General features: G+C 39.2%; 1 protein-coding gene across 1 annotated transcript in view; it reads right to left on the bottom strand.

Moving 5' to 3' along the window:
- The window catches only part of RyR (Ryanodine receptor), a 206,817-nt gene that overhangs the window by 76,195 nt on the left and 115,808 nt on the right, over positions 1–14,814 (bottom strand). The window contains 15 exon segments of the mRNA XM_074109940.1: positions 109–283; positions 633–748; positions 2,378–2,530; positions 3,034–3,171; positions 3,951–4,091; positions 5,113–5,224; positions 5,706–5,811; positions 6,610–6,807; positions 7,470–7,647; positions 8,348–8,491; positions 8,961–9,115; positions 10,145–10,210; positions 11,326–11,467; positions 12,220–12,334; positions 14,593–14,706. Of these exon segments, the coding sequence (XP_073966041.1) occupies positions 109–283; positions 633–748; positions 2,378–2,530; positions 3,034–3,171; positions 3,951–4,091; positions 5,113–5,224; positions 5,706–5,811; positions 6,610–6,807; positions 7,470–7,647; positions 8,348–8,491; positions 8,961–9,115; positions 10,145–10,210; positions 11,326–11,467; positions 12,220–12,334; positions 14,593–14,706 (2,053 nt within the window).

Below are 14,814 nucleotides of genomic sequence, written 5' to 3'. Positions count from 1 at the left end.
GATGTAGTTATCGTACCTAAGGTCGCGGGTGAGCAAATTGTTTGTAGTTCATTGATACGGACCTCCGCTAAGTACCTTCTGATACAATAAATTAGAACACATTCTAACCTTAACTGATCAGTCTGTAAATCACCCACGAAGTCGTGAGCGAATGCGATAATGGATTCGACGCGGTGCCGTAGCTGTATGTCGTTCAGGTGATGTAGCAAATAGCACATCTGGAGTTTCGCCCCTTCCGCCATTTTCATGTGGAGCAAGCCTTTACGGTGCTCGTCTTTACTTCCTGCAATCGGAAAAGAAGTTCAGTTATCAAAATGCTAGCTTTTACTCGCAATTTCGTTTGCGCAAACTTTTATTTATTTATTATATTAAAAAAAACAAATATCATATCATAAGTCAAATTATTGTTTTATGAACATAAAACTTTATGTCACTTATCATATGAAAGAGTTCAACGTCACATTAATTAGAATACGACCAATAGGACACTGGGTGGCAGGAGGATACAATAAAGGATAATAAAATAAAAAAGGTGTTTTGGAATTTTAATCCTTCCTTCCCTAAAAAATTAAATAAATAAAAACCACTGGTCAAACCAATAGGCTGCCACGGACATTTTGTAATTTTTTTACCTTTATCGAAGGTAGGGTCCCAGGTCTCAGGGTTGATCATGATGAGTAGCTTTTCCACGTCTTCGTCCCTCATCATACCCACCAGGAGTAGACGGTCCACCAGTTTGATGAGTGGTCTGAAACAATACATGAGTGATAAATGATACTTTTTATCTCGATATTCGTACGGGATAGGGATAAAATCTCTAAAAAACAAACGCTGGGCTTAGTCATGAAATTTGGTATGTAGATAGCTAGACATCTGGAATAACACATAGGCTACTATTTATCCCGATATTCCCATGGGATAAGGATAAAATTTCGAAATAACAACCGCTGGGCTTAGAGTCATGAAATTTGGTACGTACGAGTATATAGCTGAACATCTGGAATAACACATAGGCTACTTTTTATCCCGAAATTCCCACGGGATAGGAATAAAATCTCTAAATAACAACCGCTGGGTTTAGAGTCATGAAATTTGGCATGGTTGTTATAATATAACGTCAATGAAAACCACGATGCAATTTTAGAGAATTCCCACGAGAATTTAATAAAATCCCGGAATTTCAATTCAACTGCTGTATCTAATGATTTGCGCGTGCGAAGCCGCGGGTATACGCTGTACCTTAATAAAAGAGTGCATGTGCCGATATTTTTGACCATGGCGACTGTTTTTTTTTTTTTTTTTTTTTTTTATTCGACTGGATGGCAACGAGCAAGTGGGTCTCCACCCATAGACAACTGCAACACCTGGGTATTGCAGATTGCGGTTGTCAACCTAGAGGCCAAAAAGGAATACCTCAAGTGCCAGTTATTTCACCGGCTGTCTTACTCTCCACGCCGAAACACAACAGTGCAAGCACTGCTGCTGTACAAGAGTTGCTTAGTTTGGGACTAGGTCAATGGGGAATGGATGAAAAATTCAGAAACGCTTAACACTTTTGTTGGAACGAAACGCAGGGTCTAAGAGGAGACTGCGGCCGCGGGACGGAACCGTAAAAATAATGTCAAAAGGAACTGTCATTACGAAGCATCTTTCTTTTTTCAAATCGCTACCGGCCACTCATGTTCTATTTGTATCAGTATTATTTTTATTATATTTTTTTTTACTTCAAAATTTCTATTTTTTTGGAACTACTTCAACCCTAAACAACTTTTTTTATCGATAGAAATAACCTATATAATTAACAGAAAAAAAATATCAGATTTTTAAGTAGCACCAATTAATTTTAAGAAATGAAAGAGTTTTCTTTACCACCAAATTACGATAGTCCGGTTGGTTACGGGTTGGTCCATAGCCCAGAACAAAAAAATAAAAATGCGTCTTTGACTCGATCGTTTTGACAGGTGACACTCTTTACCGGCTCGGATAATACCGACCCTTTTTTTCATCTACACACCCATAGAAGCTCATGTGAATTTCTATGGGCGTGTACATGAAAAACATGGTCGGTATTTCCATGTCAGTATATTCGGCCCGATAAAGAGTGTCACCTGTCAAAACAAACGAGTCAAAGACACATTTTTATTTTTTTGTTCTGGGCTATGGAACAACCGTAACCAACCGGACTATCGTAATTTGGTGGTAAAGAAAACTCTTTCATTTCTTAAAATTAATTGGTGCTACTTAAAAATCTGTTTTTTTTTCTGTTAATTAGGAAGGTTATTCCTATCGATAAAAAAAGTTTCAAGCGTTTCTAAAATTTTGATCCATTCCCCATTGGTGTCGTGTCCCATGATATTTATTTAGTTTCGGTACTCACAGGAACAAGTTCTCGTTGCTGCCCCCCACAGGGTCCCGGTTGTGCACCTGGTTGGTTTCCACCGCCTCAGCCAGCGCCTGCATCACGAACTCGCGGACCACCTCCAGGGGGAAGTTCGGGGAGTACAAGTTGCTGATCTCTGATATGTTCTCACTGTCGACAATTAAAAGTAACAATCGACTTAACAATGGTACTTGGATCAAACATAATTAAGAAGCAAACAGATTAGGAGACACGTCTCTTAAATCTTCAAAAAACGAGCTCACTTTTTTAACCCCCGATGTAAAAAGAGGGGTGTTATAAGTTTGACCGCTATGTGTGTGTCTGTGGCACCGCTCTTAAACCGGTGGACCGATTCGAATGCATTTTTTATTTATTTGAAAGCCGGTTTTCTAGCAATGGTTCTTAGACATGTTTTATCAAAATCAGCCGTTTTTGAGATATTGAACTTTGAAGTGACAAAGTCGGGCGGTTCCAACTTTTTGTTGGTTACTCAAAGGGCCGGCAACTCATTTGTAATGCAGCTTATAGTATGGGTTTTTCATAAGCGGCGGTGATTACTTTCCATCAGGTGCTCCTTCTGCTCATTTGCCCCTATCATACAAAAAAGTTTTTATAATGCCGTCATGGAAACATATTTTATAATAGGTACTCACGCGATGTCAGTCATTTTCATCTGAGGCCGCACGCTCTCGCACTGCAACGATCGCAGACTGTGCCCCATATCTGGTTCATCGTACAACGCCTTCAGCTCTGGCCCCAGGGGGATCACGAACTCGTTCTTGCAGGTTTCCCTGCAAGTGATTAACAAAACGATTAATTTGAATAGATGCTTTTACCTGTCATGTGTTGGGTCAATATTCGAGCATTTTAAACGTTCAGTTAAAATCATTACCATAACTGAAGCACAAGTCGCAAGAACTTTGAACTTTGATGATGAAATTTAAAGTTAACACAGTGTTAACTTTATTTCGACATCAAACTTAAAATAATACACAATTTACAGAAAAGAAAAACATTTGATGATGTCGAAAAGGAACTTGACTCAACACATCATTTATGTGCATCGCGTCTTTTAACAATATTTGTTGAAATGACAAAAAAACGCCGTAAGAGCGTTGAATACAAAATTATGTATATTTCTGCAAAAGCCCTCTTGTTCTGAGAGGAGGCCTGTGCCCAGCAGTGAGACGTATATAGGCTGGGATGATGATGATGATATTTTCTGCAACGATGTTATTTACAGTAACACAATCAAAACTCAATAATTACAAAACAAAGTCTTAATTTTACTATCGATAAATGCACCAGTGTACGAATGACAAGAAAGAATACAGCACTTAGCACTTGGTCTTGATTTATCACTTGGTCCCTCACATTTTATCTTCCATTTACATTTCGTCACTACTTTGAAAAAATCTCGAATCTAAAATCAATATGTCAACAAAATTAAACCTTGACGTAATGTTCATAAAGTTCACTCAGAAAAATTATCTATTTTGAGGTACGAGTTTTTTTTAAAGTAGTGACGATTTACGTCTTAGTGCATTCCTTGCACAGACCCTAAACTTACATAGTAGTAGCGTGCGATTCCAAATGCAGCGCAATGAGCAGGTCATAGAAGCCCTGCCGGAGCGGCCCGGACATGTACTGCGACTGGATCGCGTACAACAGCTGTTTCTGGTCCACATGTTGGCAAAGGGCATGGGCGGCCCTACAAAAAGAAAACAGACAACTTAAAAACCACACAACTAATAATAAGAGAAACAGAAATGTTATCGTTTGTGTTTCTTTCGAGAACAAACGTGTCTTTTTTAGTGTTTCATAGCCAAAATGCTAAAAACGGAATCCTGACAGTTTGACCATGTCGGTCTGTCCGTGGTAGAAAGCTGTAATTTTGCATGAATATATGTATATATAGATATATACGCAGGTGGTAGGACCTTGTGCAAGGTCCGCCCGGATTGCTTGCTACCACCATCTTGCTCGCTAATCCTGCCGTGAAGCAGCAGTGCTTGTGTTTCGGCGTGGAGAGTAAGACAGTCGGTGAAATTACTGGAACTTGAGGTATCCCATCTTAGGCCTCTAGGTCGGCAACGCATCTGCAATACCCCTGGTGTTGCAGGTGTTTATGGGCGGTGGTGATCTCTTACCATTAGGAGACCCACTTGCTCGTTTGCCATCCAGCGGAATAAAAAAAAAACAATTATAGAATAAAGAGTTTTAGGGTACAACCCATAGACGTTAAGTGGGGGTGATATTTTTTCTCGTCTAACCTCTTAGTGTGGGTTATAGTCGGATAGGTTTTTTTAAATCATTTCGGGATGGTAAAGACGATTTTTCTATAAAGTGATTCGTTTGCGAAATATTCAACTTTAAAATGCAAATCTAATCCCGTATTATCAGAATTGAGGAGATACGTACGGGTCATCGATATATTCAAGCGAATTAGCTCGTTGAAGTGGCAATGAGCAGACCATATATAAGAACAGATGGCCGTTGGGGCCGAAAAGATCTCGAGTGGAGGCCGTGGATCGGCAAGCGCAGCGTAGGACGTCCACCAACGGGATGGACGGATGACCTGGTTAGAGCCGCGGGTCCACGGTGGATGCAAGCCGCTGCCAACCGAAGCGACTGGAGATCTATGGCTGAGGCCTTTATCCAACAGTGGACGTCCTACGGCTGAAATGATGATCATGATGACGAATCCCGTATTAAATTAATTTTCTCCGTACCTGTAATTACTCTGGTAGCATAAGGCAGCGTACAGAGTGAGCGTGTGCGAATGGAAACTTAGCAATTTATCCATTTCTATGAGCTCCAGAATATCTATGCACCGGTCCTCCTCTGTAACAAACGGACAGCAAAATTAATCTTACAAATTAAAACCTACTGATGAGAAAATTTGTAATGTGTATTTTACTTTTTTATAAAAATAAATAAATACCGTACGTTAATACGTTAATCTACATGTGGTAGCATGGTGAACGGTTGTTGCTCTGACGATGAACTCTGGTTGAGTTCGAAACGAATTAGTGTAGTGTGGTGGTGGTGGTGATAGTTGGGTTTGTGTGTGCATAGACATAGCTATCAAAAGGTCGCGGGTGAGCAAAGTATTATTTGAAAAAAAAAGAAAGAAAGAAAGAAAGAAAAAACTTTATTCGTGACATTTTTACAAATAAAAGAAAAAAAGGAAATATTTTTGTCACGAATGGTCAACTCAATGATGTCAACCTTGCGGCCACGCTGGTCTGGTCTGGTCTGGTGGATTTGTAGTTCAATAATATGGACCTCCGCAAAGTAACGTCTGATACAATAAAATAATTACCAGGTATATGCAAGGCCAGCATAGAGACAGCATCCTCGCACAGCATGGACCAGCCGCGGATGTCAGATAGCTTGAGAGCGTGCACCTGGTGGGACTGGTTTGGTACCTGTCAAGAAAAAAGAAACCGTTAACAATTTAGATTCCTACGCAATGTATGTCGTACTAGTACTACACTATATTAAAGTCATTCAGATAAATCATCGATTTTGAGGTACGAGTTTTTTAAGTAGTGATGATGTGCTTGTGTGATATATAATTTGCACAAGTTTCTACTACCAGTTCAAATATACTAGCTGTTAAGTACCCACAGCTTCATATTTGGAAGTTGATTATTGTTTTTCCACGAGAAATCCGCAATAATCACCATAGGAATATTCAATTCAATAAACAAAAATATAGGCTCCATCAATACTATCGACGATTCCGCCAATGTCGAGGTCGAAAAAGACAGTACCGGTTAGCCGTTGCACGGTACATATGAATGTTGTAACCCCCCGGAATTTTATTTAAAATGATAGCCAAACATTTGTGACACTGGCAGATGCCTCGAAATATTGAGAGCTCATTAATCGCCTATCACAGTCTAAATGACAAAAATATCTAAACCAGAGGTTCGCGAACTTTTTCTCGTACAACACTTTCAGTTTTACAGTTTTCGGTAGACTTTCTGCTGTTTCCAAAACTCCTAAAATCCCTCTTTTTTTCTCTCGCCAATTTGGACCCCATTGTGGTCTTCCGTGGACCATCTGGGGTACCGTGGACCATCTGGTCTACCGTGGATCATATGGGGTACCATGGACTATCTGGGGTACCGTGGACCATCTGGTTTACCGTGGACCATCTGGTCTACCATGGACTGGACACTACATTAGGAACTTCTGGTCTAAACGGTAGTTCCACTCACCCTGGCCCACTGGTGAGGTTTCAAGCACTGTATCTTGAGCCTTGGCGGGAACTGCGGTATGACGTGCTTGTCGCTAGTGGGCAGCACCGCGGCGCTGAGCGGCAGGCTGGTGGACGACCGCCCTAATTCGATCTGGAGGATCTCCTTGGAGGTTGCTTCTACGAAGATCGCGGGGAACAGTTTTATTTCTGGTTCCATCTGTGGAAAGATATTTTTAATACAGTGTTAAGATGTTTTTATTGCATACATATTTAATGGTTTTCCATGGGGAAAAGTTGAGACAAGAAATTATTGTATTAAATTATGCTGAGTGGGGACCTATTTAGCGTCATGTATTTCTTGTTTTTGGTCTAGTATTGTTGTTAATTGTGATGTTTTTATGGCGTTACAGAAATGTATTTTCTTTCTTTCTTTCTTTTAAATAAGTGACATTTTCAAATACATTCATATGGAACTTTATTATTTAGTATGAAATGTCAAAATGGATTTTAACGTATTTGAATATATTACAAAACAAAAGCGGCTCAGTTTGGTCAGAGGCACCGTGTCTAAAAGACTTAGATGATATGATGATGAACTAACCATAAACTTGATGCTGGTTTGCTTCGCCTCGCAAGTGAAGGACACGATGCCAGTGGAGGTGTCCACGGAGCATCCCCTGTGAAGCCCCCTAGGCCGCGGCTGCTTCCGCCATCATTTAGTCATAGTTGTGATGAGATATGATGAACTGACTTTACACTTGATGCTGGTCTGGTTCCCCTCGCAAGTGAAAGACACGATGCCAGTGGGTGTGTCCACGGAACAGCCTATGTTGTTGTAGTTTTTTACACAATTGTGTTGAAATATTATGATGAACTGACCTTGAACTTGAAGCTGGTCTCCTTCCCTTCGCAAGTAAAGGACACAATGCCGGTGGATGTGTCCACTGAGCAGCCTATGAACATCCCCTGCGAGGCTCCCTTGGCCCCGGCAGCTTCCGCCATCACTTCGTTGTAGAGTTCGTCAGCGCGCACCATGTAACAAGAATGGCGGTCCACACTGTGGACAATATCCAATATCCATAAATTGATGGTGTAATTAATGGCTATGAGTCAGCAACGGTCCGACCAGTTTCGGCCTTTAAGGAAGACCTTCTTCAGGGGTGAGTACGTTTAGTAAAAAAGGAAATGTTGCCGATCGGATAGTCCAATGGATCTGGTCCCGGGTTCGAATCCCGATGGGGCAGATAAGTAGTGACGAATTTATTATACGAGTATACTTATGTAATAAAAGCTATAGCTGGCTTTCTATAGCTAATCGGATCTTAGATTAAAGAATATTTATGCTAAGTACCTAATCGTTACAGTTTTTGATTTATGAATTAGTAAAGTGAAAGTTTCAAGCGACTTCATACAAATTTTGAAATATTATTCTTTATGCACCACCACCAGGAAGGTTAATTATTATGGTTATCATATAAAAAGTAATAATCATAAAAAATAACAAAGATTACAAAAAAAAATGTTCATGAAGAAGTGACAGTACCAGATATTTGTCTAAGAATATACCCATACATACACATGTAGATAAATTTTAGAGCACGCTTGTCTAGGTCACAATAGATCTCTCAAATGGATTACAAACACCCTTACTTGCTACAAGAGAAATATTTCTCTCTAGGCGGATGTTATGCACCACAAACACTTTTATGTCATTGTCAAAATAACGTCTAAAACGGTAGAATAAGACATTAAGTTACCTCTCAACGACCCTGTCGTAGTCATCAGTGATGATGACGGATGATTTCATGACCTTGTTCTGGTTGAAGTCCTTTGAGTGCAGATGGTACTGAGTGGTCACCCAGCCGACGTACACGTGGGTTGGGTCCTGACCGGGATACACCCTGTAAAATTAATACAAATTTATACACTTTTTCTCCAATAAGCTCGGAAATGGCCGCCTAACTGTCGCAAAAATAGTACGCGAAGTTCTTCCTTGTAGACTGCGACAAATAAAAAAAACTTTCACTGCCGAGAGCGGCCGGGAAAATTGTACGAAATTCCATTTTCCTGTATGTTATTTTTTAAATGCACATCAATTCAGACTACCTTCTCCTTTTTTTAAAGTCCTAGTCCAAGATTTAATTTAGGGAGAAACAGCGTCTTTAAAAAGATTTAGGGGCTGTTTCACCATCCATTGATTAGCGTTAACCGACAGTTAAATGTGATGCCGTCTCTATTTTTTTTGTTCGAATAGACGAAGACGGCATCACACCTAACCGCCAATTAACACTAATTAATGGATGGTAAAACAGCCCCTTAGGATAAATATTTTCGGTGAAAAGCTATGATCCACTTAAAATTAGACCATACCTGACGCCATAGAAGTATTCGTTGATGAGCTTCAAGCACTCCGCGTCGAATATCTCGTTGCCAACAGTCTCGGTGGCGGCAGCGGACAGTGTGCTGGTCGTCATCTGCTTGCGGTCTTGCTGTGGAGTCGGCACTTGCAAGTTTGTCAGGTTCGTCTGCAAAATGAGAGAAAGAAAAATATTAACAGTCCCAAAACTACCACTACGAAACAGAAGAAAACAATAATAAATACATCTAGGTAATGAAAAAATGAAAAAAAAAATGAAAAAATTATTTATTACCAAAAACAGAGACAATTATAAACATTAATTCGGCGACACCCACACTAGGCAGAGCCTGTATCGTGGGAGTCAAAACATACAGGCCAATACAGGGTTATCGTTAAAAGTGCGGCTTGAAAGAAACAGACACTGATGTTATATAATAATAATAGTAATAAGTATAACTTAACTAAGTCACAACAAATAAGTGTGTGTGTGTGTGTGTGTGTGCGTGTGCGTGTGCGTGTGTGTGTGTGTGTGTGTGTGTGTGTGTTGTGTAATATAATTTATAAATTCCTGGCACGTGGTGGTGACACCAATTGTCACCGATAAAGGCTCAGCTTGTGTTACTACACAGTGAGTGCAGCAAATGTTGAGTTTAAGATGTATGAATTGAGTTTGAAGGGAGAAATGTTGCAGATTTTATTTGCAATTTTCATATTTTTGAATGATATTAAATGACACCTTTTCAATCCTGGTTTATATCAACCCCTCCCCCCCTCGAGGTAGGATCGAAACTAGCTTGCACATTCGAATAGGTACTTTTTATTTTTTTATATACGTTCTGCTAATAAAGAAATAATATAGCTTGATTGGTTTCAAAAGTTTTACATAGGTACTTTTACCTTTTAAATTAAGCAACGGATTTAATATGCGGTGATCGCTGATCGCCATCAGTTATTTAGAATAAATTTGACGTAAGATTTATAATGATACATATACAATCGCCGCGCCCCGACTTAGCGCGGGTGCAGTTTTTGAGAAATTGAGCTGAAAAATATGAAGCGCTTTTGAAAAAAATTTACCCGAACAAAGGCGAGGCGGGACGCCAGTAAGAAATAAATGAAAAATACAAAAGAAAAAGTCATTAAAAAGAAAGAAACCATCTATATTAGTAGGGACTGGCAAGTATTTGCGACTTACGTTCATTTGGTCATACAAATAGGGCTTGCTTGGACGACCGTACGTGTTGTCGTACCTTTGATTCGCCTTTGGGATAAAACAAAATTAAAAACAACACACAAAAACAAAATCGGGGATGATGTGAAAAGATGGCTGTGACTAAACTCAAAAAAGGTTTATTTAGATCAATTCTCGACATATAATGAACTTCTTTAAATATTCTGTTTTCTAGCGTAGCTACAGACAACTATAGACATATATATGGGCAAAGTTACAAAAAAATGTATACATGACCTTAGTGCTAAGTCAATAAAGTCGCGTCTACGTACAATTTTTGGAACTTTAGCCGTATCTATATATTTGAAGTTGAGTGTACTATTGATGAAACTGGATTGCGTACTAGGGTGGAACCTTTCCGCTGTAAATGTCATGTTGACATTTCATACATTTGCTATTAGAGAGGGAAAAATGCCTTATAGTAGTTTTAAAGTTACCTACACTGACCAATCCAAATGCGCTATTATTTTAAATAAGACTGTTAAAATAAAAATGAGTTTAGCCACAGCCGAACGATTAAATTTTGCTACTTACAAAACGCAATAATTTTTTTTTTACTCAAATCTTTAGCGAGCAAACGAAAGCGTTTTACTGCGATTTTCTGAAATGGATGAACATTCAATTTCTAGCTAACAGCACTGTCGAAAACCAGCAAAACAAAACTCATTTTGCACTCAAAAACTTCAGATCAAAATCAAACCTCAACAAATTGAAAGCCCTCGGGAGCATCTGTGCACCTAACTAATTGATGTAAGTTTGTAATACAATCAATGGTCAGCAAATAACATAATAACAATACTGAACCTGCGTCTTTGCTTATGTTGGGGGGACATTCATTAATAACGTGAGCTGTTTAGTCGGGAGGGGGTCGAACTTCACCCGATCTCGAAACAGAACAAGAAACAGTGTAGGTTAAAAGTAAAAAAATGTTTCTCCACTATTCACATTAAAAATATACGTTTTAAAAATCTCACGTGAGATTAAAGGTGGGGGGGGGGGGGTCGAAAAATCATCACAAGAGCCTCAGACGTTGCGAAAAATAGCAGGTACTCGAATACAAGCCGAAGCGCGGATTCAGGCTGGAGGAAACGTATAAGCAAGTGAGGTGCACAGATATTCCGACGATTGTTTTCATTTAGACTTACTTGTGACACTCGTATTTGGGGGTTGGGCCGTCGCATGCCGGACCGTTCCGGTGATATTTCGCCGTCGCTGAACGGATCCGGCGTCTTGGACTTGCGAGATTTAGCGCGGTCACCGCTCTCGCCCCGTTTGCTTTTGAAGAACCTTTATAATGGAAAATAAAGGTTATCTTAATGAACTATGAAACTGGTGAAGTGCGAGTCGAACTATATACCTACACGGTGTTACCAAAACCAGTAAAGCGGAAAGGGTAAAAAGGGGTTAAATGGCTCCTTCCTTATAAAGAGTCTATTTATTTAAAAAACGTAGTATCACTGTACAACCAATAGCCAAAACAAAATTCATTAAATTTTTTTGATAGGCTAACTCTATTTGAGTAAAATGAAAGAGTAAACCACGCAGACTGTTTATGTAAATTTTTACCTAATATCCACGGATTGAAAAAGTGTCTTCAAATAGGTATTACCATCCTGTTAAATAATCTATGCTAACACTCCGATTGTACTCGTATGAAAAGACAGCTTACCAGTGTTAACAATGTTTAACGCTTTTTAATATATACTTACTTTATTATATTTTTACGTTGTATTTTAGTAAGAAGCAGTCGCTGTCATGAAAATTGGAGCTGTCAAAGTCAAATATCTTTATTCAATTTAAGCTACAACAAGCACGTATGAATGTCAAAAAATCTATCACCGGTTCGGAAAAATCTCTGCTTGGAAAAAATCGGCAAGAAATTAAACGAAGTAGCAGTGTTTTAAATCTGCGTGTTGTGGATTAGATGATCAAAATATCTTAAAACACACTTATGTTCAATACGGTCGTGTTCAGAAAATTTTGACCACCCAGACAGATCCAAAGTTTATGATGCCGATTGAACATGAGATACTACTTACTTGAAAGGCGACCGGCCCCTCTTGTCCTTCTTATCATCAGGCAAACTTTGCACACCCAGCTCGTACTTAGACATCTCTGCTTCGCTCGTCGTTCGGTGCATACCGTTCACTTGACCTGTAATAATGCACTTTAAATATTTGGAGTTTACGGCATAATTTGTAATGGCGGATTACATGGCAACGAGTAGAAAGTTAGGATAGCTTTGAGAAGAGAAGGTTTGTGTGGTGGATGACAGATGTCGCTAGTGTCGCTATAACTTATTTTGTGGTCGATCGTAAAAAAGGTAAAATAGAGAGAGAGTAAGGCACTTATGTAAGGCTGTTTCACATTTAAAAACACACGTATTTACAACCTTTTGTTATTCAAGAAATTATTTCAAAATACTTTTTTACTTTTTACTTTTACTTTGGTTTTTAGTAGTAATCTTATTGTTGATTTGTTCGTTATAAAGTACACACGGATTCACGTGGTTATAATTTACTCGGGTTTAATGGAAATAGCTATAAGAAACTAAAAAAAAGAGTAAATAATTACCAGTTCCAAAAAAAATCATTTTGATGCAATTTTGCCACTTTTACATTTAATTATCATCGAAACGAACAACTGACGGACAACGGAATGTTTTTAATAAAAAAAGAATACAATATGTTAAACAATTGCGCAAAAAAATATCATAAAACATGACAACGACAAGATAATTATCGACATTTCACCACAAAAACCTTCGCCAAACAGCAAGCGCGTTAGAATGAGTTCGAATGTTTATGTTTATTTTAATTGTCCGCGAAACAATCATGTTTTGAATTTGTGTATGCGAAGAATAAACACTGACGGAGCGGGTGTTTCTTTACGGATTTTCGAATCATCGCAATCATGATCTGACTAAATTAGATTACTTAAATGGAAAATTGCATAAATCTGTCCGAACTCATCATCATCATCCCAGCCTATATACGTCCCACTGCAGGGCACAGGCCTCCCCTCAGTATGAGAGGGCTTGGGCAGTAGTTCCCACGCGGGCCCAGTGCGGATTGGGAACTTCACACACACCATTGAATTGCTTCGCAGGTTTGTGCAGGTTTCCTCACGATGTTTTCCTTCACCGTAAAGCTCGTGGTAAATTTCAAATGTAATTCCGCACATGAATTTCGAAAAACTCAGAGGTGCGAGCCGGGGTTTGAACCCACGAACCTCTGCTTGAGAGGCCATAGGTCAAACCACTCGGCCACCACGGCTTCTATCCGAACCTTCTGTCCGAACTGTTTACGGAATACTATTATAGGAAGCGTTTAAGTACGTTCTACTGAATATCTCAGTGAAAGTTTTCCAAATTTGTATTTAATTAAGTATTTGCCTTTAAAAGTACGTATAACCATTTTCCGGTACCCATAATTATTAGCTCTTTGCTTAAACTGAAACTAGGACAATGAGTATCTACCGCATTTCTTGCCAGGCAAAATATCGCTAGATGGCGTTAGTATCGTAAGGTCCGTTTGACGTTACAGTCTTGCTTGTGATTGGCTCATTTAGTTATTTAATCAATCACAAAAGTGACACAAATGTCAAAGTTGTCCTACAGAGCTTCCAATATTAGCGCCACCTAGCCTATCACGGAAATCAACGCTGGTACAAATTGAGAATGGTTTTTGGAATCTTTTTGTATTTTTTATTTCAGTTCCAAATTTTTGCTTTTACGGTCATCCCGTAAAACCTAAATTGAAAATACAAACTGAAATATAGATGCACAGAAAAACTAGAAAAATAAGACCATCACTGGGAATCGAAACCAGGTCCTCGGTATTCCGTACCGCGTGCTATACCGCTACACCACTAATGTTTCTCGATGAGAGCTACGGTATAGATGTCGCTAGCGTCACTGCTTAAGTGGCTAAAATAAGAAACAAACAGGCTGAGATATGAGGTGCATAGGGGAAATTCGTGTCTGTACCGTTGACCATCAGTGGTGTAGCGGTAAAGCACGCGGTACGGAATACCGAGGACCTGGGTTCGATTCCCAGTGATGGTCTTATTTTTCTGGTTTTTCTGTGCATCTATATTTCAGTTTGTATTTTCAATTTTGGTACAAATTATCTCTTAACATTTATTTAGCTATATTTTTGCTTAAAGTACCAAGAGCCTACAATAGGTTTAACACCTTTCTCCTTTCGCTTCTTTTGCTAAATAACAAGTAACGATAATTCGAACTTCCATAGAACTACCCGCAAACGAAAATGTTCAATGCAATGAATTAACAACCACCCATCACAAGATTTCACGCAAATCAAAATAGCTTCTACACCTTTCATATAAAGTAACATTTTGAATGCGAAAAATCCTAAAGGGTAAGTGAAAAAAATTTTTTTTAGGTTGACCTGGTTGCAAATTGTAATTCTGTATAGTAACGTTGCGACCGATGGAACCTTTGCGGGGAGGGCGGGAAGGCTGGCGTTTCATCTTTGGCTCTTCCGTGTCATCGTAGTGAAGACCTTTGGTAAGGGTAGGTAAAATAAAAGGGTAAAAAAGGCTTTCGACTAAGCTAACTTAATTGTGAAGGCAAATTCTGGGGCCTTATTGTCTACTGTTCGGGCCCCCGC

The sequence above is a fragment of the Choristoneura fumiferana genome, chromosome 29 (genome assembly GCF_025370935.1).
Source record: "Choristoneura fumiferana chromosome 29, NRCan_CFum_1, whole genome shotgun sequence".
Classification (NCBI taxonomy): domain Eukaryota; kingdom Metazoa; phylum Arthropoda; class Insecta; order Lepidoptera; family Tortricidae; genus Choristoneura; species Choristoneura fumiferana.
Note: the sequence above shows the minus strand (reverse complement) of the source record. Positions and strands in the feature narration are given on the sequence as shown.